This window comes from Nanorana parkeri, unplaced genomic scaffold (assembly GCF_000935625.1).
Source record: "Nanorana parkeri isolate BGI_ZX_2015 unplaced genomic scaffold, ASM93562v1 scaffold31, whole genome shotgun sequence".
Classification (NCBI taxonomy): Eukaryota; Metazoa; Chordata; class Amphibia; order Anura; family Dicroglossidae; genus Nanorana; species Nanorana parkeri.
The window spans coordinates 1674726-1701666 of record NW_017306299.1 but is presented as its reverse complement, the minus strand read 5'-3'; the positions used below and the strand labels follow the sequence as shown (position 1 = coordinate 1701666).

The window sequence follows — 26941 nt, the reverse complement described above, 5'->3', positions numbered from 1 at the left end:
CCCGGAGTTGGGTTTTAACCTATCATTGTCCCTGTCCATGCCGCTTTAATGGTCTTAGGGTAGACAATGATATAATGGCAAATGAGGTCAAAGATTTGAGAGTTGCTTGTAAGGATTTAGCCCATTTGGCCATGTAGGGTTTAGAATAGGGATGTACCGATACCACTTTTTTAAGAGCGAGTACGAGTACCGATACTTTTGATCAAGTACTCGCAGATACCAATGACCTTTTACCAATTACTTTTTCCAATTACCAATTACCCAATTACTTTTTCTTAGAGGGACAGGTCACATTTTTTCTAAAGCAATACAAACTAATGCTTTAAGGTCACTTTCTTAATATTATGATTCATGAGATGATGAGGGAGCATGACGCCGGCTTCCCGGCCAATCAGAATGCCGGGCGCTGCGTCATTACACAGCGCCCGGCTTCCGGATTTCCTAGCTTCCTGACCAATTGGGAAGCCGGGCAGCGCCTCATTGCACGCTACCCGGCTTCCTGATTGGCCGGGAAGTCGGCTCCATGCTCTCTCATCACGAGTGACGAGAGAGCATGGAGCCGTTTCCTGGCCAATCAGGAAACCGGGCAGCGTGTAATGATGTGCTGCCCGGCTACCTGATACAGAAAGTACTCGTGCTAGATATCGGAGCATTTGGGCGAGTATGAGTACTCACCCAAATGCTCGGTATCGGCACCGATACCGATACTAGTATCGGTATCGGTGCATCCCTAGTTTAGAATGAGGGTAAAAAGAAGCAATGCTGAGCATCAAATGTGTCTATTCTCCGAGCTGGGCTTTCGCCTCCATAACTAGGCTGATAAAAACATTTTGACCATATGCCTTGACTAGAGATGAGGTTCGGGGTCGACAGTACCATGGGTTCGCTGCTAATCCCAGGGATTTGCGAAGTTCACAGGTTAATTGCCAGAAATAAGGAAGAACCTAAAAAGCCATGCATAGCCTTTTAGCCTGGTCACACCAATCAATATTTTGAAGCTGGGTGATCCAGCCCCCTTCTATTAAAGAGCGGGCTCACAGCAGCCATATTGTCAGTGTATTTTGGAGGCATTAGGGAGAACTAACAATTCTGTATAGACAAGATACTGTTTACTAATTTTTTTTAATTTTTTTTTATTTACCTCCATAGCAATGCCCAGCATCCAATGCTTCTTGTTTGACAACACTTGCTTATTAGCCCTATAACTGGCCAGAATTTGAAAAAAAGATTTGCCCTCCCCCATAGACTTCAATGGGGTTCCTTGCAAAGTTCACCAAATTTGAACTTTGGCCAAGACTAGGCAAAACTATTCGCAAACCAAATCAGGCAGATTCACTTATCCCTGGGCCATAATCTGGCCTCTGTAATAAATGACTAAAGGCTCCTATAGCAGAACATATTGTACACTGGTAACAGTATGGGGTTAATATCCAATGATAGCATTCAGCATATTTTTTTTTTTCAAGGGCCTCAGCCTATATTTTTCTTCGCATGTACATGCAGACCATGCTGTCCAGAATAAGTGACAGCTACAGGGGTTGGAAAAAACCATATTACACTGCTGGCGGTGCTTCTCAAAAGCAGCAGGCCTCATGATACTCTGTGAAGTGTTACCATATTATAAATAAGGTTGATGCAAATGAGAGTATGTTTATTGTATACGACTTCTCCTCTGTTGTTTGTGTCATTATAGATACCATCCTCATATTGTCTGAAGGGTCAGACCAAGTTTGGCAAAATGCAGTACACAAGTGCGCCCACATTTCACAAATTGCTGAATTCCATTTTCTATAAGTAATGATGTACAACACTGGGAAGGTCTAATTGATCAATTGATGGCTGGCTCTGGCACACGGATGGGCTTAAATTAGATTAACCCAAGTGGAGGCATAAATGATCCGTGGCTCAATGAGCATTATGTCCCTTCTCCATATGTATGCATTTGTATGATGAGTATAAATAAAACTGACGTGTTTGGACATTTTAATATGTATCAATATAGATATATAGATATATTATTATAGGATATTATAATATATCCTTTATTCTGACACCTTAAAAATCTAATTTGTTCTAGTTGTGGATGTGGATGTTGAACTGAGGGGGTGTGGTGTCTTCGTATATTGAATTATTGACTACTTATACATTTACTGATTTATGCGTCCTTATACTGAATTTTGGATTTTAGCAAAAATATTCATAAACATTTGCGCAATTATCACAGAACGTACAAAATCAATAACTCCATCTATTCATTCTACACAACCTATGTTTCCGAATTTTTTTTGGGGGGGGGGTTACAAACTATGAGCAAGTTAATAATTGCACCAATAGCAAAAATGGTCCAAATTAGGAGCCAGTGCCAGGCATGGAAAGGGTTAAAACAAGCACCTACCGTTAAAGCAACCCTGTGCTTTGCTCATTTAGGGCACAGTGACAGATTAGCTTTCATTTTCCCATTCTCAGTAGCATAAATATACCTTTGCTTTGCTGCCTTGTCAGGGCTAGATTAACATAGGGGCTACTGGAGTGCCAGCTCCAGGCCCACCACTGAAAATAGGCCTGGATCACCCAATGGCAATCCAGGCCGCCTGGGCTGAACACAATCAGGTAGAGGTGCCGACGGCTCTCTAATCACTGGGGCCTCACGGGGCCACCTAATTAGAAAGCCGCCTTTGCTGCTTCCTGTCCGACTGACAGCACCAGGCCAATGATGCTCCTAATCCGGCCCTGTCATTTGTAGACATGTGCGATTCGTTTAGTTACGAATCGAAATTCGTACGAATTTTCCTGTAATTCGTAAATTCGGAAGCATCCGAAATCCTAATTGCAGTTTCCGAATTATATCCGAAATACGAAATTCCATTTCCGCATCCGAATTTCTTTGAAACGGGAACTAATATTACCCCTGTAAATGAGGTTGAACAACATGACAAGACTTTTTTTTTTATCCGAAATACGCAATACGGATCCGCTGCTGCTGAGAGTTGCATTACAATACACAGGCAGGAAATACGAAATTCCGTTGACGGAATTTCGTTCCGTTACGAACATTCATTATATTGAAGTTAAAAAGCAAAATACCTTTGTTAATATATTAACAAAGATAAAAAAAAACCTCATCAACCCCAATATTAACAAAGGTATTTTGCTTTTTGACTTCATCTTAACGAATGTTCGTAAAGTTACGAAAAAATGTGCCGAAACTAACGAAAATTCGTGTTTCGTACGAATCCGAATTGAGTTTCGGACACGAATTACGAAATAACGGATATTCCGAAACGGAACGATTTTTTGGACGGCGCACAAGTCTAGTCATTTGTTCAGCACTAGGAGCTGAAAAAAGCACCTGATACAGTACTTCTGGGTATAGAGTGACATGGGACTCATGCCATGTGACAGCAACGGGCCAATCAGCTATGCCACACTGAGAATCCCCTGCCTGGGTTTAGCTATGACTCCAGTGACTTGTACGGTGCACAAGACTTTCCTCACGCTTCAGGTGGAAGAACAAAGCTAAACAAGAAGATATATACTCACTCTAATATTTCATTTGACCGCCTTTAGCTTTGCATTCCATGCACACATTCGCTGTGGCATCGTTCCGATAAGCTTATGCAATGTCACAATATTTATTTCCATCAGGGTTGTATTAGTTTTTAACCATGAACTCGTAGTGATGATGGGAGAGTCGGACCACTGTGTAAAGTCTTCAACACAACCCAAAGATTCTCAATGGGGTTAAGGTCTGGACTCGGTGGTGGCCAATCCATCTGTGAAAATGATGTCTCATCCTCCCTGAACCACTCTTTCACAATCTGAGCCCGATGAATCCTGGCATTGTCATCTTGGAGTATGTCCAATGTGTCATCAGGGGAGAAAAAATCCATTGATGGAAAAACCTGGTCATTCAATGTATTCAGGTAGACAGCTGGCCTCATTTTTGGGGGACATAACATTGCTGTACCTAGACCTGACCAATCGAAGCAACCCCAACAGTACCCGAAATCCAGGTAGTGATTTTTTTTTCCGGCAAGGCAGTATATATATATTGTGGCAGCAGGCAGAGGAAAATGTCTGAGTCTAGCCAGGATGGCAGAGTTGTATGCCGTAGATTCAGATATAATACTGAAGTTATTCCTCTAGGGGGAAGTGCTGAGAGGTCAAAGTATAGATTCCCTTTTACCTAACCTAACCCCAACACTTAACGTACCCGCCAGGCACTAAAACTCTCTCGCTTCAAATTCAACTTTCTCCTTGGCCACGGCCGTCCCTGGCCCTTTAAGCTCTCACTTCAGCTCCTATTCGTGAAAATTGTATCAGGGTTTTGATTAAGTTGAAGCTGGAATCAAATTAGGGTTAAAGAAAAAAAAAAGTAATTCAATTCTTATGGATGACTGAACTATGATTAGATTTCACTTAACAGTCATCTATTATTTTTCTAATCTGCACACATTTGCTATTATAAAAAAGCAGAACGTGGAGCAAGACATCCGTGGTGACATTTTTTACTACATTTGTCAAACGCAGAAAAATGTGTTGACATGGAACTGTAGTGGTTACAAAAATAATACGTTCCCTCCACACATTAAGAAGAAGGACGTTCTGGGAAGTGGAATCTTTCTGCACGCCGAGGAAGTCTTTCTGAAATCCAAGGAAGGGTTGTGTTATGTACATTGGGGTGGCCTTTTAGGGGTGATGTTTCTGCACACCATAAGCCCTTTCAGCACCTTAGGCCCCATTCACACTTGCCACTCATGTTCACTTGCATAACATTTTTGTGGGTTTGTTGCACATAAGGCAGCCCATTCATTTCAATGGGCTGCTGTATTTGTAATACATGCAGCATAGAAGCTCATACAATGGTTTGCGCCGCAAGCTTGGCGTGTTTTTCACACGTTTGCATTTTGGTGTGCACAAAAACACACAACAAATGTGTGAAAACACGCAGAGCTCACCGCTCAAACAGCTGCATGAGTTTCTTTGCCATGTTTGTGTGTGGGGCAGCCCATTGAAGTGAATAGACTTCCTTATGCTAATGCACGATAAATACACCAAAACGCTTCGTGAGTGAACGTGCACGGCAAGTGTGAATGGGGCCTAAGGTGCTGCTGGAGCATGTGGTGTGCGGAAACAGCACCCCTGAAGGACCACCCCAATGTATATAAACATGATTCCTCCTTGGATTGAAGAGAGACTCCCCTTTGTTTGTCACATTTAGGACACAATATTGCCCACATTTACGCACATGGCAAGTGTGAATGGGGCCTTACATCGTCCAGTGGGATGGATACGTTTATCGCTATGGGGGGGGGGTAACATTTATGGGTGTGGGGAGTAACATTGACAGAGAATGATAGTGCTATTGCACACTGGGGGTCATCTTCAGCACATCGGGGTGGTGTTTTTACACACCCCACACTTAGAAGGATCCTTTAGCACCCTGGGGGTTTTTAAAGTGTAAGTGCCCATTCACACTGTTTGTTGTAAGGACCCATTCACACACGCTTCTATGCATTGCTTAACACACCTCGTGTCACATGTCAACCATTGAAACAGCCCACGCACTTTGAATGGCCTGCCATCGCATAGGAAACCGATATGCTTCATTTTTTTCCATCACAGCACCCCACAACGCAAGATGTGGTGCCATGTAATGTATGTGCTTAGTGCTTTGGGGTGCCAGTCAAGATGAATAGCATCACAACACGCTAACTCTCATAGCACATCCAATCACAAAGATGTCTTTCAGCCCTTAAAGGGTAATTCCATTTTCCCAGGCGAATTTGGGAAAATGGAATTATACCTAACAATCTGTCCCCTCCTCCCTCCGTTGCTGTTACCTATCAACAAATGCTCCTTCCCCTCCATGCTGTTGGTGTAGGACCCATAAACCATACACAGCAGTACAGCCTTGCACTCTGTATTTTAAATTCTGGTCGCAATGGTCAGCATGGTCCGAAGCGCTTCTCATTGGTCAGTGTGGTCAGGCGAATGTAAAAAAAAGACTGCAGGGTTGTGCTGCTGTGTACAGTGTATGGGTCCTACACTGGCAGCCGCGGAGTGGAAGGAGTGTTCATTGACAGGTAAAAGTAGTGGTGGATGGCAGGCAGGTGGCAGATTGGTGGGGGTAATTCCATTTTCCCAAATGTGCCTGGAAAATTGGAATGACCCTTTAACGTATATTGTATTAAGCCACCTCATTCATTATCATGACCTATTTTTTTTAATGCAGTGCACCGAGATGCACAACATGAGCAAATGCTTGGCCTGCCGCTGTGACAGTGCGTTGGGGTGCTAAAACGTTAGGCAATAAATGTGAACAGGTCATAAACCAAGGCTGACTTTACAACCCCTTTAAAATGTTTCCTTTTTGGCCCTGTGGAATGTTCTTTCTCCTAATACCACAGTGATTGCCATATTTTATACATGTTTATTTTGTCTTCCATTTTAGCCAGCGTCCTTGAGCAGCGATTTTCTGCAGGTCTTTACGCGTCCTGTGGTCGGTAACTCTTTCCCTTGAGCAGAGCGCTGTCAGGCGATAATGACTCTTCCTCGGCCACCGAGCGGCCGTGCTCTTTGCTGTTCTCATAATATTATATGTATTGCTTTATAGTTTTTTTTTTCTTTTCTGCTATTGCTGCGAGATGCGAATTAATGGACATTCACCAGCCGCCCCAAATATATATATGTTAGTATATATTACTATTGTATTAATATTATATATTAATGTTAAATCAATATTGTATATATACTGTATATATTAATATTAGGTGTAGTATACTGTATTCCAATTACCTCTGGTCCCCCTTTCATTTATATCGTTATCGTTAGACATCAATTCTTATTACAATGAGTATAAGAGAGAAAAAGCCATATCCAGAAAAATAGCTCACTGCAATCTATTTTCTGCAACTCACCGGGGAAATAAACATAAAAGTTATTTTCCTGGAGAATACTTTTATTACATTTATTTACAAAGGTGGATGGAACTCTGTGCAATGTCGATGGCTAAACGATAGAGGGTCATTTATAAGAATGGAGAAGGTAGCCAAGAAATGCGCCAAAAAATACTTTAGTTTTGCGTGGTTGCTGGTAAGTTAAAGAAGAACGACCTCCGGGCAACATATTCTTAACCCTTGCAGTGGTGCAAGCCCGCACTTCAAGAGTTAAGTGCTCGTTTTTGTCTAGGGTGTAAAAATAAAGTTATACTCACCTGTACTTCGGAGCTGGCTGGCTATCGGTCCCTGCACCCTGTCTCCGCTCCAGCAATGGTATGTTCTTTGGCACCCTCATGACCTATACACTGTAAAGGACGTGATGACTCACAGGACCTAAGACCGCTGAAATAGAGGGGCAGAGAGGCTCCAGGAACCAGTCTAAGGCTCCATTCACACGCGGGCTGTTTTTTCGCGCATATTTTTGCAATGTGCATTGTTCAGACTATTGCGGCGTCCGTGTGGTACGAAATCGCACCCCCCGCAAAATAGCAAAATAGTCAAAATAACGTTAGTGAATCGCCTGCGCTCCATACAGCGCTTAAACCATATAAAATAACTGTTGGTGCTCGAAGTGACGACACGGATGGCGCCGTGCCACAGTCCAATCGATAATAGCAGTCACCAGCACTCACTTGTAGTGTGAAAGAAGCATAAGCACTTTTATTGATGCGTCACATGCGTCATAGAGCCAACGTTTCGGGGCCGTGCAGGGTCCCTTCCTCAGGGCGATATAGTGACCCACCATAATGTGAGTGCTGGTGACTTCTGTTACCGCGAAATAGTCGAAGCGCAATTTTATAGGCGGATGCCGCACGTTCCGGCTATAGTAATAGCTGCAAACGTGCGGAATCTGCACGTATGTTAACGTTTGCACGGTTTCGTTCCGTGCGTTTTTAATGCTACCACTATGTGTGAGTGGAGCCTAAGAGCAAACCGCCTCCGAGGTTCAGCTGAGTATAACTTTGTCATTTTTGTCCCTAGGTGAAAACAAGCACTAAGGCTGGGTTCACACCTAGGCGTACGGAATATGCGCGTTTGTCGCGCGTTTCGTGCCGCACGTTTTTACCGTGATTTGTGGTATAAGAAATGCGTGACAAACGTGCGTTTCCAAGGGCTAGCCTGCTGTATTCTAATGGATACGCGCAGCAAATACGCCCCAAAGAAACTCCTGTACTTCTTTGGGCGTAGGGCGTTTTGCAGCGAGTTCCTACGCGCTGTAAAACGCCCAGGTGGGAACCATGCCCATAGACAATCATTGGTTTTCACATGTTGAGCGTTTTACTGCTGTAGGAACGTGCTGTAGGAACGTGCTGTTCCTACGTGCTGTAGGAACGAGCTGTAAAACGCCCAAGTGTGAACTAGGCCTTAGCCCTTTCCGTGCGGGGGTAGCTCCACTGCAAGGGTTAAGAATACGTTGCCCGGAGTTGTTCTTTAAATAATATTCTTTCTGCACAGGCTATGCAAGGCATCTGGTGCACACAAAGTGGATTTATATCCTTTGTGGCTATTGAGGAATACATTGAAATGAAAGTTTTTGTCCCCGGAGTTCAGCTTTAAATATTGCTCAGAAATATATTGTTTTTTCATACGCTGCCACCAGTTAATGCTGATGGCTACCCTTTCAGTTTTCTGGGCTCTCAGCTCCTCTGTTAAAAAAATGTTTTGTTGATAAGCTGACAATTATACACACAGCCAAATGAGTCAGAGGAGTGACTCCTCTACCCTCTCCCACTCTCTGCATTTTCAGACCATCTGCGCCCAGTTTCAGAAGGGAAAGATAGACTGAAAGAAAACTTTATCTGTTGTAAAACTGATACACAACATTAGGTAATCTCTCTAAATGTTTCCATGTTGCCAATGAAACAGGTGTCCACGTTGGAAGGCTTCTAGTTGTTCTATGTACTAAAAAGATGTTCTTTGGAATAAGCTTTCCTCTGGGGCTGGGGAGTTAATGAAAAATGCAATTAACCCTTTATGCACTGTGCTTGCAGATCTCATCATCAGCTGTAAACTAGATTTTAACACTGTCTGCCCTAACGAAAAATTAAAGTGACACTAAACTCAGGTTGTAGATCCTCAAATCATCTCTGAATTGTTGCTGACACTGTCCTTCCTTCTGGAGGGTGACTACTTTTGTTCCCCATGGTCCCTGTGTGTTGTAAAGTAGTCATCGCTCCAAGCTCGCTCCTGTGATGGACTACAATCTCGTGTTTAGTTTACTAATTTGTACTGAGATTGTAGTCCATCACAGAAGCAAGCTGACAGCAGATCGTTGTGTGACCAGCCCACCAGAGACCCTGCAGAGCCCACCATAGAAAGTCTATGGTGGACTCTGCAGGGTCACTCTCAGGTGGGCTATGCAAGGTCTCAGGTGGGCTGTATGGGGTCTAGGGTATGTGCAGGGTCTTAAGTGGGCTCTGCAGGATGTCAGGTGGGCTGTGCGGGGTCTTAAGTGGGCTTTGCAGGGTGTCAGGTGGGCAGTGTAGGGTCTATGATATGTGAGGGGTCTCAAGTGGGCTCTGCATGGTGTGAGGTGGGCTGTACGGGGTCTTTGGTATGTGCGGGGTCTTAAGTGGGCTTTGCAGGGTGTCAGGTGGGCAGTGTAGGGTCTATGATATGTGTAGGGTCTAAAGTGGGCTGTGCGGGGTCTCTGATATGTGCAGGGTCTCAGGTAGGCTCTGCAAGGTGCCAGGTTGGCAGGATCCCAAGTGGGCTGTGCAGGGGTCTCTGTTGGGCTGTGCGGGGTCTCTGGTGGGCTGTGCGGGGTCTCTGGTGGGCTCCCTGGAGCCACCCCCACCAAGCCCCCCTTCTTTAAGCGTGCACCAGCAGCAATGACTCCCCTCACCTCAGGTGGTGACAAGGCTATGGACACCCCTGGCTGTGTGAATAGCATAACAAACATATAGTGGTGAGTTTCTCAATTTTGACTGTAAGAGTGGGCATACACTTTAAAACCCTCCATTGCATGGTGTAAGCTCCTGCATTCTTTACAATTATTATTTGCATTCACATATTTTATAATTGGTTACTTTTCTGCATAAAAAACAAAACACTCTCCAAGCTTGGTATTCCTCGCTGACAAGTATTTTATCAGTGTTGCTGTTTCCATGTTTTCTCTGTGGCTAATTGGTCAGTCTTTCCCCCCTACGCAAAGACTGAGACAGCGCAACGGAAAATGTCGCCTGCTCCTTTTTACAAACTGTCACATTCCCCGCCACCTTCAACTTCACTGTCATGGCACTGCGTTGGATTTTTTTAGCTTTTTCTCATTTCCATGTCTTGTATTAATTAGCGGCCTTTAAGGCGATAGCCTGCATCGTCACCTCTAAGAAAGGTAACTTCGAGAAAAGTTTGGAAGTGCGGGGCACCCTCTTGTCGCAGCAGACATCTTACCTCCTGATGGTTCTCAGCAGCGTCGATCTCGCCTCGTTGTGAAAAGTTATAATGACGCTTGTGGGTGGAAGATCCGATGAGTAGTGCAATTCTGTACATCTGAAAAGTAGAGAGAAAGAGAGAGACAGTAATTACGCTGCAAGCAAAGCCATCATAGATTTACAGCTCATCATTTTTCAGTATTACTTCTGACTAGTTAAAGGTCCATTTATCTCCCAGTGGTAAAGCACTCCGCTCTCTTCCTTAAAAGGAAACAATTTTCTTACACTTTTGATAAAAACTGGTAAAGCTAAAAGTTTAATATGCCTATATGAGTGTTTAAAGCCCCCCAAAAAATTGGTAGAATGGAAAGAGAAAGAAACTATTTCAGGTTTATACTGCTAAAGAATAAACAAAACATTTGCCATAAATTATACTATGTTGCCACAGTCACCTTGATAAAGTAATTTGTCTAAAGCTGAACTCCGGGCATTAGAGTGCAATACTCACCTTATTCCTCATCCCAGGAGGTTCTTTCCATCTGTGTGACCAGTCCACCAAGGTCTCCTCTCTAAAGCTGGCCATACACCTATAGATTATCTGCAGATTTTCTGTGGTCAGATGGAAAAAGTGCAACAGATTCCTCCATCTACGCTAAACTGTGTGGATGGAGTAATCTCCCACTGGGCCAAGCTTCAATATCTTGCTAGTCGGCCCCACTGGCTCTCAAAATACCTGAACAATGCCTGCATCCAATCAGATTTTTCTTGAAGATGTTTTACTGGTCATCTGACTATTGCTACAGTTACAGATTATGTATGCTGTTTAAATATTGATTGAAACGAGGGACTGATTTTGTGGGTGTGCTTAAAAGTGGACGCAGTCAGTAGAGTGTCCCGGATCTCATTTTGGTTGCCTTAGCCAATTGCCCGTGAGTGGCTACTGAAACAGATTCTCCCAGGCTAAGAAGGAGGGCCTGGTGCTTAGCATGGAACCTCAGAGGCAGGAACAGGCAGTGCAGGAAGTACACATACTGTATGTCGGTCAGCGTTTATGTGGCTCTACTAGACATTCGAAGTATAAATAATTTTCTATTCATATAATATGGACCTGTCCTCATCCAGAGTCTCCATCTGTCTGATGTTCTACATGGCGGTAGTAGTAAAGATTGGCTTCTTCTTGCCTTAAAGCTGTCAACTATGTCTGGTTTTTATTGTTTTTTCTGTCTCTGCGTAGGCACCTCTTCCCCCCACTTGCTGTGCCATTGGCACCTTACCACCCGCAGGATGTCTCCGAGTTAAGGGTAATCTTCCACAGGTACATAGATGATAATTAAAATCAGACAGAGGTTCTAAATCGTCCCTACTTTTCTAACAAGGGGCTGGTAGCAATGTTGGTATTTCCATTGAATACATTTCCTTTGATTGCCTGTTTTGGTGACAAGCCGGGCCAGATTTACTCTCTATGCTGCCCCAATGCCAGGTTCCTCAATGCTCCCCCCTGTATGCAGGCTGCATAGAAGTGATCTGGGCAACATCGCCGAGATCACTTGTACAAAACAAGCGGCAGCTTTCCCGCTGTACATCAAGTCCTGTTTGCCCAAAGCAGGGCTAAATGTAAAAAACAAAAACCTGCCCAGAGCCCTTGACTGCATGTCTTGGGCATCAGTAGATAGGAATTCCACACCCCTGCTGCCACTCTACTCCTTGCTGCACCAAGGCCGGGCCTCGGTTGGCCTTGTGGGAAATCCGGCCCTGGTGACAAGGATAGGTGAGAAATTCTCCCCAATCAAAAACATTTTTACCAGACTTGCGCCTGAGGAACAAACAGGAAAAAAATATTAGCTGGATTTCAACCTTCTACTGAGAGACTCAGCGGCAGATAGTACCAACTCTACTTCCACCTCGCGTAGGTGGTGAAACATATTTCCACCTCTCTTCACAGCTGTGATGTCAATATTCTCGTAGCTCAAAGGTTTTTAAAACAAAGAAAAAAACATTTCAAAATCAAACTGAACAGCTGAAATGTTGCGAGACGCTTCCCCCAGATTGGCGGGGTAGGTGTCAGCCTCAGCTGGTGACGGTATCGGTTGTATAACCATCAAAGTTTTCATTGAACGCTCCTCCAAAGCTTTGTAGTTGCGGCGCCCAAAATTGATTTCCTTCACATCAAAGCTTTTTGTATCGAGCAGCCCAATTAATCTTCTTCACACAAAGCAAAATTCTCTTAAATATTTTATTACTTTCATCAGTTCGTTTGTGAAGCAATGACTTTCAGAATGCGGCAGTGTCTTACCACGGAAGATCAGCAACTTTTTAATTATGACATGAGCTGGTTTAACGGATTCCGCCGATGCTGCGTGTCAGTAGCAATGTTCATTTTATGCTTATTGCGAATGGCTGCCAGTCTGTTCTGTACATATCAGAAGGACTGATATCAGTGCTTGGATGGTTCTCTTACTGCTCTCAAATAAATTCCCCACATTTGTATATGATGTAGATGTAAACCCTGGGTGACTTCTGGCTTGCTAAAGCATGGTGTAGCACATACTACCATTTTTTAAAATATTCTATGTTCACCTTTTTTCATCCATTGTTGCATCTCAGTGCTGATGATCACCCATCACCTCCCTCCCATCTTCCTCCTGAGCTGGTCCCGGGCCGCAGATGAGGCAGCGGAGCCCGGGAGTGAAGGTGAGGGTGCTTTTGAGGGCGGGGGTCTCTGCGGGAGGGGGTGTGCAGGGCACATACAAGCGATCGGACAGCCATAGAGCCACCGATCGCTTGTATGTGTAACAGCCGGTAATGGCTGTTTCCATTCAACTGATTTTGCAGGGAAAAAAAGTTGTTTAATTACAGCGACTCGCCAATGGGAGCTTGCCATCGGGTGGCCATTTACAACGGGCGGACGGCAAGCCGTTAAAGCAACTTCCCTTTTACATACACTCTAGCAATGACTACATGACCCATAAAAACAGAAGAAAAGCTGGCCACGCACTGGATTCTGCTGGGATAGTTTATTCAAATTTCTACCAGATCACTGGTGTCCCACCCCAGGAACACACCTTGGTTTGTATGGGCTCATACTGGAATGAGGATGTGTTCCCAGCGGCAAGCACCCAGCTGATTCCTTTCTTAAGCCATGAAGGAGCGGGGCTTCTTTTGTGTGTTTTCCTTAAATGGCTACATAGCATTTCTCAGGGCAGGTTTCCTAATGGAGACAACAGCGGACCATGGTCACTTGTAGTCTCCAACAGAACAAGGCTGGAGCACTATTGGGAGACATGGACAGAACATTGTCACCCTATAACAGGCACACATATATCTACTTGCTAGCAGTAGATATATGCAAAAACACGCTGAGGGTTTAATAACCCTTTAAATCTTTCCCCAGCAAACTCTACTCAAGGATCCAAGCTCCATCGCCACCAATTCACTGCAGGAGTCTACCCTGGGTTCAACCCGGTGTTAGAGCTTACCAGTGTGGATGCTATCACAGCCCGTGACAGTGTATGGGAGGTGACAACCTGATGGACTGAAAGTGTACGGACCTGTTAACTGGCCTTCTCAGGCCTAAGCACTATTACATAGGCTAGGTCACATGCTTTCCCATACCCAGAAACTCTTCTTCATTAAAGCAATGGAGTGTGGACTCCGACAGAGTGGGGAGGTGGTGAATTGAGTCAATATACCTTACTAAGGCTGCGGGCTATCCAAAGATATTGTCACTTTGTCCTGAATGGGTCAGCGCCTCTTTAAAAACTTTACTGAAGACTTACCATAAGCAGGTCACAAAAACATCTCGATTAGCAGATCAGGCACAACATTTTTATGAAAATAAAAGTACTCATCAATGGTTGATGCCCACCTTAGTTGCCATCTTTCTCCATGAGAAGCAGCACAAACTCATATGACTGCCCTTTCTTGCTCCCACTCTACTCAAAAAACAGATCCATCCTCATTAACCGCTGCGGCCGAATGACCTCCACACTTCACCAGCAGAAGTTCTTTTCCCTGATGGAGAAAACTTTCCACCATTTAGAGGACAGAACCTCTGTTATCATACTACAGTGGGAAAGTAGAGTTACATTTTTAAAAAACCTGTAACACTCCTTTACACTGTAAACCTTTGTATCCCTCTTTCCAGAACAAGTGCACAAAATCCTAAGTTATCTGAGACTTTCAGAAAACATTTCCTCTCCAACCATTGTGAGCCTGGCCCGGCTAATACAGCAAATAAATAGTTCGGCTTAAAACCTTCACCAGTTTGATGTATTTAAAGAAAAGTAACCATTCCCGCTGATTGTTTTACAAGCGGAATTACCTCTGCGCTCTCTGACAGTTACATAAATGTGTCACTGAGATTTTTTTTCTTTCTAATTTGTTAAACGACAAAGCCTCATTATATTTTTTATTATCACCGTTTTCCTTGATCGCGGCAAATTCACACTGCGTTCTGCCTCGATTCCACTGTCTATTTATGCAGCTTTCAATGCCTATTTTTAACATTGTTACAGCTGCAAGTCCTGGCATTGTGCTGTGCGTTCCTATACATTTTAATGCACGTATTGTAAGAGGGAGCTGTCAGCTTGTTTCTTATTAAGTCTGTGGATAAGTGATCACCCTGCATTATAATGTAATGTGTCATAATCGCTCCAGAAAAAAATAGCTCTACCTGAGTGTGAATAATGACATCCATTCAGATTCTTTTCTTATCGTTTCGTGAATTTTCTCTTCCACTCACATTTGCAGCTTGGTAAAGCTCGGCTGTCCTTTCGAAATGAGACTTTTTTTTCACATTTTTTTTAACAGGCTGGATAATGATGATAAAGTGGCTTTTGACAAGAGTTTCAAAATTTGGTTTTGCCGATAGAGTTCACTAAATACAGTATCATACACTGGAACGCTGCCATGAATCGTAATATAGCTGCTTTATTGATATATCATCTGCTATAGTGAAGAAGGTGACATTGTTGTCATGCAAAGGTGCCCTGAGGCAAGTATATACAGTACATCCAATCCTAGTGTGTACCAAAAATTTACATTTATATATACAGTGGAGGGAATTTATCAAAGCAATTGCGACAGTTTTAGCCTCTTAGATCATTTTTTTTTATGTGCAAATCTGTCTTTTAACACATGCCCTGTTTTTGTCCTGAGCTTGCACTACTTTTCCTACTGCACGTGTTTTGCACCTGTTTTGACCAGAGCTTGCACTACTTTTTCAACTGCACGTGTTTTGCACCTGTTTTCATCTGCACTTGTTCTGGGGCTGTTTGAAACTGGAGCATCACCTAAGAAAACAATCACAACTTAAGAAGTCCCCATGACCACTTCTTCAAGAAGCAACAGCTAAGCTTTTTGCCTGAAGTTACAAGTCTTCTTTCCTGTAGTCTATTAAACCTCATTTATCAACAACATTACACTAGCATCATAAATCTGGTGCAAATATATTCCGTGCAAGTTCAAACATTCGCAATTGCTACGATAAATTCCCCCCACTATATTTTAAAAAGTTTTTGGACAACTAACCATCATACATTTATGAGCTTTTTGGACATTTTATTCCAAAACCATGGCTATTAATATGACGTTCCCCCCACCACCCCTTCTTTGCAGCTTCAACAGCCTCTACCCTTCTGGGAATGCTTTCCACAAGATTATGGAGTGAGTCTGTGGAAATGTGTGGCTATTCCGACAAAACAGCATTTGCGAGGTCAGGTACTGATGTTGGACAAGAAGATCTGGGTCAAAATTGGTGTTCCAATCCATCCCAAACGTGTTCAGTAAAGTTGAGGTCAGGGTTCTGTGAAGGCCACAAGTTCATTCACACCAAACTCATTAAGCCATGTATTTATGGAGCTGGCTTTGTACACAGGACAGCAGTCATGCTGGAACAGAAAAGGATCTTCTGCAAACTGCTGTCACAAGATGATCTTAGTATGTTGTAGCCATAATTGTACCTTTCACTGGAAACACCTGGACTCAATGATTTGGAGGAGTATCCACATACTTTTGGCCATATAAGTAGAGGTGATGGTCGACTGCCTACAAACTTTGCCTATGTAGTGTACTTTAAAATAATCTGGTAATTTGATGTCTACGGTTTGATTCAGATGGAGTCCTCAGCCATATTGTCTTTCTTGAGCACCAGCCATCTCATTGTAGCCATCTCACCATTTATGGTAGTTTGATTCTGTCAGTTGGTCCGCTTCCATTTTCACAACCACTTTCACTTCAACCCCCGAGTACGCTGCACGGCTACTTCTGAAGTGCCACTGGATTCAAGTGAAACACAGGCATTTCTCTTCTTGCTGTTGAACTTTTATTAAACTTTAAAGAATGCGTCACAAAATATTGTAATGAGAATAAAGACTTCTTGCCTTCTTGGGATCAGGAATGCATTTTTTTCCCCTGTTGGAGCAAATTGAACCATGCTTTATAAGGGTTTTTGTTGCCTTCCTCTGGATCAACAGTGGGTAATTGGGGGCATAGCGTTCTGTTTCGGCTTTTTTTTTTTTTCTTCATATCTCTATAGGTTGAACTCGATGGACATGTGTCTTTTTTTTAGCCTGACTAACTATGTAACTATGCCCAAATAACAGGGATGTTACCAGTCTCTCGTTGAATCCCTAGCCACTTTCATGGGCAAAGCATCTCCCTCCTCCCCCTTCCCATATATTTCTACTGGCCCATCACTATGGTGGGCTTCCTCACTGGCCAGTGCGGGTTACCTTGATTTGAAAGATTTTTATTATGCCCATTATATTTGAAAAGTCTAATTTATCTACCAATATGTGAGAAGAAAATCTGATGCTTTTTCACCAGCTTGACTGTAGCTGTCTGGCTGACCTGTGTATTGAAGGCTTATCTTTCGAGAACTGGTTTAGCACGTAGAACACTCAGGGTCAAGCACGGCTTATTATTATTTAATCTGATGAAGTGGCAATTCTAGTTTTATTAGTGTAACAATCTGGGAAGCGCCCTGGAAGGACACTCAGACAAGATGAGGTCCTGTATCTTATATAGATGTGGACATTTTTATTAGTATCCTTACAGCTCATTAAAACAATGCTTCATTCTTCCTGAAAAGTAATACATAAAAAGCAATTGCCCTGTGTATACCTGCATGCCTTTCATGTGTCATAGAGACAAAAAAAAAGTGTGAAAAGAAATAAAGTATTACTTATTCTACAATCATATTCTGAAATGACCTGGACAGATTTGTTGCTACCCCTAAATAGAGATATTTAAAACTGTTTTCTATTGTAATTAGTATCACACAGTCAGCTTATTTAAAGGGAGGAAAGTAGTTACTCTGCTGTTTGGCATCATCATATGCAATAGGGTTGCCAACTTTTCTTTCATCGAAAAACCCAAACATTTTAGCAACGTATAGAAAAAATTTTTTTTGGGGGGGAATGAGTTGTGGCTTATTCATATGTAAACAGCACCTCCTATTCATATGTAACTAACACCATCCATTCATATGTAAATATCACAGTTAAGGCTATTTTCAGTGGGGTGCCAGTAGCCTTGTCTGCCTGACATCATGTGTCCGGGTTTCACCTGCCATGAAACCCGGACACAGCATTCAAAACCTGGACTGTCCGGGTGAATCCTGGACAGGTGGCAATCCTACACTGAACATGGAACAGTGTGAACATGGAACTTAGAGCAAATGAGAGAATTGTCTGAGGAGATCAGAAAGAAAATTATAGACCTACATGTAAAAGGTAAAGGCAATAAGACCATCTGCAAGCAGCTTGATGTTCCTGTGACTACAGTTGCAAATATTATTAAGAAGTTCATGGCAGTGTAGCCAACCTCCCTGGATGTGTCTGTAAGGGAAACATCGACCCCAGATTGTACAGAAGGATAGTGCAAATGGTCGACAAAGAAAAACTTCTAAAGAGATACAAGCAGAACTCCAAGGTCAAAGTACATCAGTGTTTGATCTCACCATCCGCTGCTTTTTGAGTGACAGAGGGTTCAAAGAAAGACTCCACTTTTGAAAGCAAAAACATAAAAAAAGCAAGACACAATGCTTCTAGAGAATGTCATTTGCACTGATGAGACAAACCTAGAGCTTTTTGACAAATCACATCAGCTCTATGTTCACAAATGAAAAACATAAGTTTTCAAATAAAAGAACACCTTACCTACTGTGAAACATGGTGAAAGGCTCAGTTATGTTTTTGTGCTGCAAAAAATGCCTTGAATCTTTCCAGGGCACAATGAAATCTCAAGACTATCAAGGAATTCTAGAGTGAATTATACTGCTCAACGTCAGGAAGCTCTGTCTCAGGTGAAGGACATAGGTCATTCAACAGGATAATGACCCAAAACACAGAGCTTAAAGCACCCAAGAATGGCTAAGAACAAAACATTGGACTAATCTGTAGTGGCCTTCTGTGGGCCCTGATCCGAATACTATCCAGATATGGGGAACCTGACCAATGTCTTTCAACATTGGTCAGGTGCATGTGACAAAGTGAAAGAGCGGGAGGACAATTGGGAAAGAGTTGGCATCCCATAAAGGAAAGGGCCTGAACAAGGATCTTCATGGCAGGATCAACAGGAAAATTATTATTGGAAACTGCAGGTTTAAAGTGATACTGTATTAAAATCAAACAGGTTTTGAGGGATGTTCAGATACCAAGTACCTCACTTGGTACTTGATACACGTACAAGTACAGATTCTCTTCCAGGTCCAAGACTAGACTGGAGAAAAACTCAAAAGTTAGGCGGCAGCTGTCATTTTTAAGGAGCATTTTGTGCATCCCTGTTTTAATGTATGATTTGTTGTATATACTGTGAGTATATATATATATATATAATGCACCAATACAATTTTTCCAAGTACAAGTACCGATACTTTGTCCAAGTACTCAAAGATACTAATTACTAATACATTTTTGTTTAGTGTCCTGTAACAGTTTTTCTAAAATACTTACAGAGTAAGTGGGGGCACCAGGATCGTGTCACAGCTGCAACTGCTGGAACCCTGGTGGTTCTCCTGAAAATGCCAAGCATCGGCACAGGTATCTGAATTGGTAACTGAACATCCCTAGTTTTAAGCTATTTCAAATGATGATTAAAAGAGAACTATGGGGTAAGTGTTTTTCTCTTAAGGGTCACGGGAGGACATAAACTAGCATCCTCCCATGACCCAAAGCTCAGTATATCGCGAGCTATAGCTTGCGGTATACTGAGACCGCCGCAGCCGGGACAGATCCCGACATTACTGTCGAGATCCACCCAGCTGCGTGAGTGACAGCTGGCTCTGCCTATCTAGAGGCAGAGCCAGCTGTACCAGCCCCCTCCCCCGTCCGTTCTGCCAGTCAGCGCTGGAGGATCAGAGCGGGGAGGGGGGGGAATCCCTGCAGGGAGCCGAGAGTGACAGTCACGGCTCTCTGCAGGGATATTATCGCGAAGCGAGCGGGCGATGGTATTTGTTCGCTCACTTATTGATCTATTCAACCAACGTGTGACAGTTTAGTTGTCACACGTCGGCTCAAACTATGAGGTTTAGTGATTTTCACTAACCTCATGGTTCTCCTTTAAATCACTTACAATGGAATCTGCGTCTTGATGTTTAAAGGTTTTAACTTCCTGCAATTAGCTGGTCCTCTGCGCAATAACAATGATATGCTGTTTTAGGGTGGCTCCTCTCCATTGTAGGGTGCAATGGAGCCACCTGTGTGTGTGCTAGTCTGCTCCTCCATTCTTCCTTCTCCAAGTTAGTAGAAGGACAGTTGCTGGAGACTGTGCTGCCCTTGCGATCTTGTACTGGACCGGAAGTTCAGGGAAGCTTTTCTGAAACATGATGACTGTAAAGAAATGTATATTTGCTTTATCTGGATTTATTATTGAAAAAAGTTTGAGAGTTTAATACAATTTTAAGATTAAAAACAACTTTTGAAATTAAAGGACATGTTACATTTTATGTGAGATTTTAGTGGCCGGGTTTAGATCTACTGTACTTTAAAAGATCAATCGCCTATGAGTATTAGGTAGGCCCCATTACAGATGGTGAATGGAGGGGAGCGGTGAGTGTGGTTTTATTGGCGTCTTTATCTACCTCTCATAGACTCACTCAATTGTTCATTTTACATAGAACATATCGCACCCCGGAATTTTTATTAAAAATAGAATGATCCTACGTGCCCTAAATGTGGCTTTCGTCAACACTCATTAATACATTTATTGTGGAGATGTCCTAAGTTGATTCGATATTGGGGTGCAGTACTTAAGGTTATCTATTCAGTTTTTGGTATATTGCTAAATAACACATCTAGAGTATTAGCAATTTTTGATGCCTCTTTGAAGGGCTCATATATTAAAATGGCTATACATAGAGCTCTATTTACGGCTAGGCGAGTGGTGGTGAGGAAGTGGATATCTTCCTCTTATCCATCAGTATCAGAATGGATCTCGGAGTTAGATCAGATTGTAATGTATGAACTTACTACCAATCAAAGTAGATGGATAAGCGGAGATATGTTTTCGTCAACCTGGTCTAGATGGATACAATTTCATACAGAATAAATGAGTGCCACGGGAGGATACGATGAAATCTCAGTATCCTAGCGGTGCTTTTAATTTACATATGTATGGAATATACTGTATATAAGGTGGATGTACACTGAGTGGCCAGATTATTATGACCACCCCATCAGTACTTCGTTGGGCCACGAGATGACTTCGTTGGGCCGCCTCGTGACTCCACGAGATGTTGAAAGGTGATGTGAGGAATCTGACACTGCACTGTTGCCCTTCTGTTGTCTTGTACCAGTCTTGCCACTCTCCGTTCTGCCCTAACATTGACTAGTCGCTGACGGACACAATTCGCACGTTCAGACCCAGATTTTCGGCTGACAGTCCAGTCTTTAAACACTTTAACAACAGCTGCTCTTGAACATTTAACTAATTCTGCTGTTTTGCTGATACTCGCTCCATGGCTCCGAGCGCCAACAATCATCCCACGTTCAAAGGCTGTTAAATCGCGTTGTTTACCCATATCTTCAGAAAAAAATCACTTCTACTGTTGTGGTAAACAACCTGCTTCCCTATTTATAATAGTCTGGCCCTCTAGCAACTTCAGCGTGAAATTATAGCTAATTTGCCTACACACATCAGGTGGTCATAATAATCTGGCCACTCAGTGTATATGTGTGGATTTGGGTTGTGGCAGAAGGCAGAAGAAAATGTCTGAGTCTAGCCAGGATGGCAGAGTTGTACGCCCTAGATTCAGATATAATACTGAAGTTCTTCCTCTATGGGGAAGTGCTGAGAGGGCAGGAGGCTTGGAGGCAACAAGCCCAGCTGAAGCTAGCTGGCTTGTTAGGGCCTCCACAAGAACACTCAGCCTCCTAAGAAAGGGGCCCCACCCTAGAACCAGACTGTGTGTCTGGTGGACTGGGGAGCAGATCGCCTGTGTGGCAATCCGCCTATGTGGCAAGAGGACAAAGGACAAGCCTGTGTGGCTAGCGTTTTGAACACAGCCAGTGTGGCCAGACGTTTTTTGTTAAAGGACCTACCTGAAGTCAGAGAGACATTGGAAATGTTTATTTTGCCGTTAGCAAGAAAATTATACTTTGTGTTGGAGAAACCCCTGTGAGGGAAAAACGTATGTGGATGTTTAGGACGCCCTAAAAATAAATTGTTTAAGAGTGGAAGTGTCCTGAATGCACTACCATTTGAAGCTAATCCTCACAGGGTTGATGTGTTAATTGGTTTGTATTTTTTTTTTTTATTTCTCTTCTTTTTGTGTATTGTATTGTTTATTAATGGAAAACATTTTGACAATAAAAAATATTTGATTGAAAAAAAAAAAAGATCAGATAATGGAGAATGGAGAAATTACTAAAAACGGTTACGGTGTAGGCAGTTAATGGCAGGAAATGAAGATGCATTATTGCGACTTAAATGTATTAAAACAGATGATGTATTATTGTTGACAGGAAGAAAAATCAAGGCTATAAGCAGGAGGAACGGAGGAACATAATGTAAGAGCAAATGAAAGTTTATCCAAGACCGGTTCTCTGACTTCATAAAATGTAATGTAAATTATGAACTGCTCAAGACACCGCATATTATGCAAATACAGACAATGGAGATAAATAACTCAGCTTTCCAGAGATTGTAATCTTGGTACCTCACCAGGCAAGCATGGTTTGTGGATCTGCAGATGTCCGGTACTGGCCACTTACTTAGTAGCAACTAGGAATTGTTAAAATGGTCTTAAAGAGAATCTGTTATGTAGAGGTTGTGTACAAACAAGGCAAGCAGATGACAAAGGACTAGTCACCAGTATTGACTGCCGTCTGATCTTTTCCCTATTACTGGGCCTTGTTTGCATTGTGTCTCTGTGTGGAGGTGGCCATTTTCGCTGAGTAGGTCTTTGCTTTTTCATATCAGATTTGCCCCCTCAATGAATGATCATTTGATGACTGGTGAATCAAGAAGCAGCAGGAGAGGTGCAGGAAGCAGAGATCCTCACAATGAATAAGGCAGAAGCAGGGAGATCCTTTCATTGTAGGACCTCAGGTACAGCTTCCTCCCCAGCAAGGAGAAGAGTAAGCTGCCCATTAATAACATCACCAAACCTCACCCCAAATCTGAGGAGACCAGCTGTCAGAGGCAACAATGTCTTAGATGATCTCACTTCATCTATACAGCTATGAGGCTCAAGGCACAGGAAGTGCACTACTATTTTTCAACAGAAATTCAAGACAAAATGTAAATATTTCAGGCAATGTACAATTATGAATGCATGCACATGAATATTACCTTTTGCCTTATTCATATTTCATTATATCCACACCTTGCCTAATCTGTTCTTCAGCATTAGTGGGAGGTGATGAAGGTGTGCTGTTCTTAGCTGTGTCACTTTGTGTTGCCCGATGAAAGGCGACTGCATGTGGTTCCAAAATGTTGCAATTTCTTGTGACACTATGTTTATCCAAATGTCAATAAAGGATGGATCGATAAAGTGGACCTTGATGTGCTGGTGACCTCATTAGTTCCTTAGTTCTTAGCTATGTTCACAAATATCTGACACAGATCAGCCCTGTTGCAGCCTCTCAGCTTGTGAATAGCAAGGAATGCTTCTTCCTGCCTACAGCAGACTGATGGTATAATCTCAACCTAGGCAAAGTCAGTGGAAGAAGCTCAAAAATGGTGCTGGGGAACCAAAAAAACAGACAGAAACTAAAGTGCAAATTAAAAATAAAAGGAGTTTATTGAAAATAACAATAAACAAAATTGGCAAACAAACAATGGAGGAAGTCCAGGACGTTCACAATACCAAGCCAGAGCTCAAATGCCAAAGCGGGTAGCTAGCCGAACCAGGTCAGGGAACACTGAGAGCAGAATGAACGGAAACAATAGCCGGAGTCAGGAAGCAGATCATCCGTCATCCAGAGCCAGGGTCATACATGGAGAACAGGAACAACAGCAGAACAATTGGTAGATCTGAACATACGCAAGGGGGGAGACTAAATGGATGAGCTGATGGTGAAATAGTGAACTGGTGTTATATCATCACTCTTGATACAGGAATTTGTCACGGATTTGTTAGTAGTTGCAGAACGATGATGTTTCCGGGTTTGGCAATAAGAGGGCACCAAAGAGGAACAAACAGTGTCAGACACACTGCAACAGAAGCTATGCTGCAGGCAACTGGACGAAGAAGGGTAAAATACCCTGACAGATGGCTTTTTATTGATACAAGCTGGAGCATTTAAAAAATGACCACTGGTGTACATTGAGACATCAGGATTGTATTCATGCAGACTCTTAAAGTTACTGAAAGGTCCACTTTAGGAAGATGCTGCACTTGGGCCAAAGCTCTATTTCTGGCAATTACTAGCTGATATTAAAGTAGGTCAACCGTTGACTGAACAACCCTCGCAGATACATGAGACTTAGAATGTATATTAAAATGCCGTTTCAATGATTTCTCCCCGGTTTCTTGGCTTGGAGCACATTCTACATCTCGAGCTTCACCTCTCCCGGGAATACTGCTTGCTGACTGTAGTAATTCCATCGAAATTGCCTTTTCCCCTGCAATTATGCACAGGTCACACTCTAGAAATTAGATTGTTATAACTGATGTAGAATTTATTAATTAGACAGATTAGGAATATAACAATATAGGCTTCCTAAAGAAGAACCCTGGTTTAGCAGAGGAGTCGGGAAAGGTTTTAGATGCAGAGCTGTCAAAATCACTTAATGCAGCCAATTACCACTAGGCCTTCGGTTATGCAAGTAGCACTGGAGGAAGCTGGGAGCAGCATTTTCTCCAGAGGGATCAGCCCTTATAATACTATTTATTTATACATCTCTGCAAGACTGTTGTGTATGTTGACAGTTGCTTTAAACCGAGTCTTCGCAATGACCTAACTCATTGTTTAGCTCGCAGCAGCAGCATAAATATAACAAAAGGCTGCAGAACAAACATGTCTCAGTTTCTTCACTTTCACTTGCATTTTTTTTTTTGCTTTGTAAAAAAAAAAGTGTCACTTCTTACATAAATTCTGAACTTTGGTTCATAACTGTCAAAGATCACCTCACCCTTTCAGTTCCACTGATGCTTTTTTTCCTCCTTATCAATACCTAGCAGTGGTGTAACTATAGTCATAGCAGCCCAGGCGGTTTTGATGGAGCCTGGGGGTAGGAGGGAGGCCCGTTAGGTTGTTCAGGCAAATTATACATAGAACATGTGAAAATAAAGCAGTACTGTATCATTAAGAGCTGAAGCGCCAGTGGTTGCTATGAGGCCTGGGGGTGGAAGGGGGCCCCATTAGGTTGTTGAGGCAAAAAAAAAATAGAACATGTGCAGATAATGCAGTACTGTATCATTAAGGGTTAGAGTGATTGCAGTTGATGACAACCGTAATCTTCTGTAAAGTCTACAGTGTAGGAAAGCTGATGTCAGGTGACTATTAAAAAGCTGATTTCAGAATAGACTATTTGAGTCTATTAGGATGGAGTTAAGTATGTTGTTAAATGTGAAAATCGGAAAAAAACACAGCATGCCCCCCCCTTTAGGTCTCATTTTAGGGGGGACCCTATGCCAAAAATAAATAAATATATAGCATGGGCCCCCCTCCCCAAATTTATACCAGACCCTTTAGGTCTGGTATACATTTTAGGGGGGATCCCATGCCAAAAAATAAAAAAACATGGGGTCCACTCAAAATACCATACCACACCACATGCCCTCAACGTAGGCCAAAGACCCGGTGGTTGTAAGGGGTCTGGAAACAGGGGGCGCCCCTGAACCCCCCCCCCGTGAATGAGTAAGGGGTGAATTTGGGGGACCCCACACTATCTGTTTTACATTTTATTTCTATTTTTATGTTTAACAACATATCAGTGCATCTACAGAAGCATTGATGCATCCGAACAGATGTACAGATGAATCCGAATTTTTATTATCAAAAATTCATGTTCGGATTCTGTATTTTTCCCATTCAGGAAATTTGGATGCATCCGAATTTCGGACTTTGACGGTTTTTGTCCAAATGTCAGTCCAGACGAAAACAAATGCACCAGTCTGGTGCCTTATTAATCCTCCACTTCCTCCTGTTAGGCATCTCTATTCCTTTTTTGATGCTACAGGTTCACTTTATGTGACAAAGAAGCCCTCCCCCTCCCCAGTTTTGCATTAATGCTAAAAACGAAGCTTCATCGAGTCTTGCATTCAGCATACTCATAATTATTGTGTGTGACAATTACATCCAGAGTAATTGCAACTTAATACCTCTCCACAAGTGAAAATTGCAGCTTTTAGCTGGAAAGCATTATAATAATGAACCAAATCCCCTTAGTGATGAGGTTTTTACTACCTCCGGCTAGTGCTGCCTAAAACGCTGACTCCGCACGGAGTGCAATTGGAGGAGCCAAACTGCCATTGAGTCATTATGGAGCTGCGGAACGCTAAAAGGATTACATGCGACCAGTGATGCAAAAGCTGTTCTGTGCAAAGTTTTATAGTCTGAGGTCACTCACAAACAGGCAGAGTTCAACGTCATAAAAAGAAATGGAGGATCTATTTTTGCACTACTGAAGCTGCAATCAGCAAATTATAATCTGTCCTCATCTCTCTCTGAAGCATTCATAAAAATACTCCCTGGGGATCCTGCTGTGAAGGTCCCGGTTCAGGCACTTTCTGTTTTGGGGTGACAATTCTTGTCCAATAGTAGGAGACTAGAAGTGCTGAAATGGACAGGTTCCTTCTGTGCTGAATAATAATAAAAAAACACATATTCAGTACAACTCCACAATACAAGCACATTTCCCTATGTTTTGTATCTTTAAAAAATGCTGCAAATACATACAAATTAGGGATGTACCAATATCAATACTAGTATCGGTATCGGTGCCGATAATGAGCATTTGGGCGGGTACTTGTACTCACCCAAATGCTCCCTATACCGGAACTTCTGGTATCAGGAAGCAGGGCGGTGAGTCATTACACGTCGGCCGGCTTCCTGACTAGCCGGGAAGCCGGCTCAATGCTTTCTTGTCACCAGGGAGCATACAGCTGGCTTCCCGGCC

At 42.8% G+C, this 26941-nt stretch overlaps 1 protein-coding gene across 1 annotated transcript in view; it reads right to left on the bottom strand.

Moving 5' to 3' along the window:
- Nucleotides 1-26941, bottom strand: part of GALNT14 (polypeptide N-acetylgalactosaminyltransferase 14) — a 340982-nt gene that overhangs the window by 99464 nt on the left and 214577 nt on the right. Inside the window, exon 3 of the mRNA XM_018568393.1 lies at nt 10395-10493. Within this exon, the coding sequence (XP_018423895.1) occupies nt 10395-10493 (99 nt within the window). The remainder of the gene's footprint in view (nt 1-10394; nt 10494-26941) is intronic.